Consider the following 6999-nt stretch of genomic DNA (forward strand, 5'->3'; position numbering starts at 1 on the left):
ACAATCAGTTTTGGAGTCGCAATCTGTGCTCAATAACCAAAACAAACAGGGGCTACGAAACTTACATCAAATTGGGTTGTTCTAAAATTCTCTTCTCTTGCACAATCCACAATGTATACACAAGAGCCACAAATCTGATGATGGATAAAATGATAAACGACATCGAAAAAACAACCAACAAAGTAGATGCTAACTTACCACGTATAGGATGCTCCAAATTCCGGATTCATCTGAACGCCAGATAAGAAGAGATGATTCAAGGACTTCAATTGAGAAAACAGCTCCAGAAATGGCTCCAATTCCAGCCCCACGAAAAAAACCACTCTCTGTTGCTTGGCCTACAAAAGCCCCTGTCATGGCCCCTAAGATAGAACCCACTGCAATTACATAAAAATGAGACATTTGCATAAATAAAAATGAAGAAACCTTCTTGTTAGTATTAGAATAGATGCTAAAATTCTCAAAAATCCAGAACAGGGTGAAGACATTGCCTATTTTAGTTGAAAAAGAGGAAGACCCAGTTAGGTTTTACATGAAAAGACTTTCAGGGGATATCAGGGCAAGCAATTTCAAGAAAAAAAGTGGCATAGCCTACCCTAAACATACAAATAGCACATTATTAAACAAGATAAGGAGAAACCCATAACAGAAATCAGCAGCAACTCTTGAATGAGTACTTCCCCAATTAAAATTAAATACAGCCTTGATACAAATAGCACATTTTTAAACAAAAAAAGGAGAAACCCATATCAGAAATCAGTAGCAACTCTTGAATGAGTACTTTCCCAAATTAAATTCAATACAGCTTCTATACAAATAGCACATTTTTAAACAAGATAAGGAGAACCCATATCAGAAATCAGTAGCAACTCTTGAATTAGTACTTTCTCAATTAAAATCCAATATACCCTTAAGACCCATTAAAAAGAAAAAATGCCATTTTTCTCTATTTCCTTCAATAAAAACAAACTTTAAATCATAGATAAGAATAAGAAAAAACAACAAAGAAGTGAAGAAAAAGGGAAAAAAAAAAGGGGACCAACCCATTGCAAAGAAAAAGGTGAAAATTGCAGAAAGGATCTTGCCAAAAACTGAAGAAACAAAAGAGTCACTATCTGTAGCTCTTTCAGCCCAAATGCGAGGAGGAGGAGTACGGGGAAGAAAAGAGAAAGACGAGAATCTCTCCATCGTCATATTTGCTTGTATGAGAATCCAAAGAGCACTCAAGAATGTTCCATTTTTATAGGGCTAAAACATAGGTAAGAGAGAGAGAGAGAGTACTAACAAATGCATTTAAAGCTGCCAAGAAAGTCATTTTGAAATTCCCTCTCTGTGAGTTCAAACGAAGTTTCTCTTGGTACCCAATACGTGCAATCGACGGAACATGTTTAGAAAACGAAGCTTCACGCGTGAGTCGTGACAATCAAACCCACATGAGAGAGAGAGAGAGAGAGAGAGAGAGGTCACATGTGAAGGCAACTTAGGGGTGCAACTTGGGTCGTGATCCACCCGAACCCGTGAACACGATTTTGGCTAGGGTTGGGCTGGCATTTTCTCACGTTGGGTTGGGTTGGGTTATGGTTGGGCAAAGCCAACCCGATTTAAATTCGGGTTGGGTTAGGGTTGGTTGCTTGGCAACCCAACCTGACCCGAACCCGACCTCCGTCTTCTAATTTTATCATGATTTTTGTCATGATTATGTTTTTCTTTCTTGTATTTTTCTGTTTAGCCGTAGATGAACCCGTTCCCAACCCGACTTAAACCAACCCATCCGGACCTTATTTGGAGGCAGGTTGGGTTAGGGTTGACCATCCTCAACCCGAGGCTCGGGTTGGGTTAGGTTAGGGTTAAGGGAATGCTATCTCAGGTTGGGTTAGGGTTGGCCTCAACCTGACCCAACCCTACCCAAGTTGCACGCCTAGGGCAACTTGTAGGGAAGAAAAAAAGGTTTGTGTGTCATTTGAGATTTCTTGAAATTGCATCAACCTTTCAACAAGTTGAAGAAGACCCACTCTCTAACTATCCCATTAATCAAAGGAAATGATATATTCACCCTCTTTTGTCAAACAAGGGGGGTGATTCAAAAGGCCAGATATTTCTCGGGTATGAGAGCCTACTATTAGTGGATTATTTAATGTTGAAGTTTGAAGGTTTTAGTTTGGGCAATACAACCCTGGACCTGCAGAGATAGAATCATTTGGGCATTTTCGGGCCCTATAGGAGTCGCAGATTTCAATGAGGCGGAGATGGAGATAGGACCATTTGGTCATTTTCGGGCCCTATTGGGGTTGCAGATTACAGGCGGATGCACCAAGGAAACACTCAATGCTTAGACCCTCCCTCTCTCTCTCTCACACACACACACACATTCTTCCTATCCCTCTAAGCTACACTCTCTAAGGACAACCGCCCTACAACCTCTCTCTGCTATCCATTATAATGAGGGCAAAAAAAACTTCTAAAACGGGATCCCTTGCTAAGAAACAGAGACAGGAGTGAAAATGACCGACGATTTGGTAATTTTCACATTGTCATGACTCATGATACATTTTGCTAAAAATCAAGAGAAGAGACTCGTAGTCAAACTATCATGTGCCCCACTTGTTGTGGTCAGAAAAGACACACAAACCAGACAAACATAGGCCACCCACATGGTCTTGGTCACATGCCCAAGGGTAAAAGAACTACAAAAATCAACAAGTTAGGTTTTTCTTTGGCAGAACCATGAAATGGGCTTTGATGAATCAAAGACCTGAAATCATCCCACTAAATTTTTTCTAGAAATCATTAACTTAGAGGGGAAGGAAGGAAACGTAACCAAACAAGTCTACCCAACATAAATGCTTCTGGTCCTATCTTTCTCTACTGTGATAAATGTCACCCTTTCGTCTGTGGGCTCCACAGATTCGACTACATGGCTTCCACGAGCCACACCAAACACTGCAAACCTATCAGCACAACCATATTTTGATATTTGGCACAAACCCAGCTGCCTTTTCTTGTTTAATTGGCTTGTGAGAGCTTTTAGGGAAATGTAATACCTTTTGACAACTCTTTAAATACTAAAAGACAAGGGAGTTAGCGAAAATATCAAAATATGGCTGTGCAGTTATCAAAATAACCTTTTGAAAGCTCTTTAAATATGGCTGTGCTGATATGAAAATTGAGCAATTGTTTGTGTTGAGGGGAATAACGAATGGCTAGGATCGTATAATAAATGTTCCTTCCGTTGTGGCCCACCACATCTATGGTCACAATAATTGTACACTTGTGTTATAGGTATTATTGATTCTGGCAAGAGGAATGCTATACTCATGGACGCCTTTGCAATATCCAAAAGGAAGTGATATATTCAGCCCCTTTTCTTTCCCGGGCAACCCCCTCTAGTGTATTTATGACTACGGCTTTTCACACTACAACGGGAAGAAAAGGGGGCAAAAGTATCATTTCCCATAGAGAAAAGTGTTTCTGCGCATGTGCGCAGGAGCTCAAGTGGCTTAAAAAGCCACCGGTTGGTTCATATGGCAGGTCCACCTCTGCGGGGTCCACAAAAAGCGACCAACCGGTGGCTTTTTAAGCCACTTGTGTGTAGGGAGCTCCCTGCGCACGTGCGCATAAACAATTTTCTCTTTCCCATATCCAAATATAGTTTCATTTTCTTTCCACGTAAAATGGGCGTAGAACCAAATTTACACCCCATTGAGTCCAAAGAAATAGAACCTTGACAAAAGTCTCTTTTATCTAGGGCTGCAACTCGAGTCGGGTTTTACCCGACCCGCATCGACCCGACCTGAAAATAGCCTGGGTTGGGTTCAAGTTTCATGGGTTTCGGGTCGAGCCGTGTTGAGCATTCAAAAGCCCGCATGAATCTCGGGTCGAGCCGGGTTTGAAGGGGCCCGACCCGAGTTACATAAGTTATAGTATGTACATTTTTTTCTATTGTTAGTTAAAAGTTAAAAGTGAAAACCCATGCACCCACTGTTATTGTATGTGAGTGTAAATTCTACTTCTATGAGTTGAGTTGATTCAGCATTGTTTGATTGTAATTACAACATTGTTTGATTACAGCATTGTTTGATTCAAGTGCAATGTGAGTGTAATTTCTGCTTTTATGAGTTGAGTTGCCTTGCCAAACAAGAATTTTCCTTAAAAAATTGCGTCAACGTGAAAAAACCCGACCCGAGATATTTCTCGGGTAGGGTTGGGTTCTCCAAAACCCGACCCGAGTTGCAGCCCTGCTTTTATCAATTGAAAATTGTTATCAAGACACCCTTGTGCCAAGGTTGTATCAAGCTTCCCCCTCCTAAGCTTGTCAATTGATCCAAACCATTAGACCATGGATGGGTGATGCAATAAGATCCACTCTCTCATCCGAAGATTCTAACACTTCGATTTGTTGATGTGAAGTTGATTCTTTACCTTCTCATAAACCGTTTAATTGCCATAATTCTGAGGTTAAGAGTCATCCTATGGGAGTGATTCATGGCCTACCCATAGCAATGCCCGTCAAAGAAATGGTTAGAGTTATTGAAAAAGTGGACCCCGTATGCACTTCTATTCAAACGGGCGGTGAGCAATTTTTGTGCCAGAGAGTAGAAACTTGCAAGTATAGGATTTGCTAGCCAATTTAGTGGAAATCCATTTCACGGCTGGCTGCATGTGAGAACAGCCACACAGGTAGACTTTTTGGCAGATTTTGTCTTATTCATTTAATTCATCTGAGGTGGCCGCTCTCACATGCAAAAGCTAACCGCGAAATGGCTTTCTCCAAAATTGCCTAGCAAATCCCTGTAAATATTTCTTACCGAACAAGAATTAAATTAACATGGAGAAATCGTAAATATTTCTTCACAAATACATAGAATGGGAGATGATAAATTTGCACCCTTTGTAGGATGATTCACACCCCTTTAACCTGAACTGATGTAAAAAAGGGTCAGACTATAACCTTTTTTGACGTTAATTCAGGTTAAAGGGTGTGAATCATCCTACAGGGTGTGAATTTATCATCACCCAATAAAAAATACATAACATATGTTACAATAGAAAAGATAAACTCAGTATTTTTGTCTAACAGACAAGTCAGGAGATCAAAATGTGGGGCATTGACAGCCTCTTATAAGGTCGGCTGCCGTTGGATAAAATATCTAGGGTATGCGCAGAGATATGACGACACCATATAAAAAATGAGATACATTGGATAGGTAAGCTGGGGTTAGTCAAGGACCCCTACCAGAGTACATAAAAAAGAAGAGAGGGAACCTCAATGGTTACAGGACAAGGAAGGGCATACCCTTCAGGGATCCAACAATACAAGAGAACAAAACAAAACAGGGAAAGCGAAGATAGCAAGAGTTACAATCTAAGATACATAGGGTAGAAGTATAGGTATTATAATTATAATTGCAGTTGTGTATGTGTTTCTGTCCTCTTTGTCTTGTAAACCTGTTTGGGCCTCTCTCTCGTGGATTTCTCTAATAAAATCATCGGGTCTCAATACAAAATTCCAGGGTCCTAAAGAATTCACAGTTTTAAGTCTAGCATTGTCAAACTTACGTAGCTATTATTGGCCAATTCACCTACATTTTTCTTTTTCTTTTTTTCTTTTTTTTGGTAGCGGTTTTAGTTGTTTTTATAATGACCAAAATGCCCGTTCTCTATTTGTCACCTCATATAAATTGCTTCCTGCCTTGGCAAAAACCAGTAACCAACTCTGTTTTCAAGCAAACATAGCGAGAACCCAACTCTATCAAAGACCAGAATCCACTGACGGTTTGAATGAAAACCCAGAAAAACTGTTCACTGAAATTGATTATGAAAAGGATCATGAAATTTAAAGCACAGGTAAGATTGCACGCCAACTTGTAAGACAGTTTTTTTTTCTCTTGTAAAAATGAAGGGAAGCACTCTAGAGGGTGCTGACGAGTGACTAGTGACAAGTGACGAGAGCCGAATATTTGACCAAGGGAAGGAGATATTACCATCCTTCACTAAGCACCGGGACAAAATAACAGAGAGATCCTTGTGGTTTCGAGATCCAAATCCTTCCATCCAAATTCATGAGGAGATGAAAATCCGATCAAAGATGCCAAGAAGCCTAGATAAGTTATCTATCCCAGCTTGATTTAGGTTTCTCCCAGAGGTTAATGACCCAACAAACAGACCCATCCTCCCTTTCTCTCAACGCGATCTTGGATGTTCACCCCTTGATGGCTTACTAGCAGATATAGTACAGGATAGCTGGATAGGCATGGCAAAGTGAAGACCCACCTAAACAAATATCCTCTCAAAAGCTAAATTCCTCCCCCCCTCCGCACCCTAAACCTTACTTTTGACTCATAAAGTAGATCATACTTACAAATAGACTGCCATTGCTCTCGAACCTTTTCCTATTGGTGGGTTCCTATACTCCCAATCCCCCCACCCATTCCATATTTTTTCCCCAATTATAATGTGCCAGAGCAAGTAGCTCTCTTCGTAGAACCTCCAAAGCCATTTTCCCAAGAGAGATTTGTTTCTCAACTTGAGATTACCAATGCCAAACCCATGTTTTCTTTTTTGTTAGATCCCATATGTATAAACATCTGTGGCCCTCAACAATTGGCAATTACTAGCCATTTATCAAGCAACTAAGACCTCAGCAATAAGTGAAATGTATAAATTGGGTGCCATCCATTTTGTGGCCCCATCTATTGGTTGGATCACAGGCGCATAAGCATCTGACACGTGTCCAGGATAGAAACCCCGGCCTGGTAAAACCAAGGATAATAGTATCTTCACACAAACTATTAATTAGTAAGCATCTAGACTCGAGATTAGGGATTTACTATAGTCCTTTTCACATCCTTTTTAATACGAGTAATTGTACTAAGCTACTGATTAGTAATTACAAATTATTCATGCAGATTTTAAGTTCAAATGATATGCAGAAAAAGAAAATATATAAAATAATTATATAGACACAGCAGTACAACTTGTATTCCATACTAATGCATTGAA

At 40.1% G+C, this 6999-nt stretch overlaps 1 protein-coding gene across 2 annotated transcripts in view; it reads right to left on the reverse strand.

Moving 5' to 3' along the window:
* Positions 1-1272, reverse strand: part of LOC143864241 (NEP1-interacting protein 2-like) — a 2452-nt gene extending 1180 nt beyond the window's left edge. The window contains exons 1-2 of one of the 2 annotated variants that reach the window (XM_077375141.1): positions 1086-1272; positions 199-377 (exon numbers count right to left, since the gene is read on the reverse strand). In XM_077375141.1, coding sequence (XP_077231256.1) covers positions 199-377; positions 1086-1194 — 288 coding nt within the window. In that variant the 5' untranslated portion in view covers positions 1195-1272. Of the gene's footprint in view, positions 1-198; positions 378-1043 lie in introns of both variants that reach the window. The other variant, XM_077375140.1, reaches the window with a different exon arrangement.
* Positions 1273-6999: the final 5727 nt, after the last annotated feature.

Source organism: Tasmannia lanceolata, unplaced genomic scaffold, assembly GCF_043159265.1.
Source record: "Tasmannia lanceolata isolate RefF3 unplaced genomic scaffold, GAP_Taslan_0.1 ptg000048l, whole genome shotgun sequence".
NCBI lineage: Eukaryota > Viridiplantae > Streptophyta > Magnoliopsida > Canellales > Winteraceae > Tasmannia > Tasmannia lanceolata.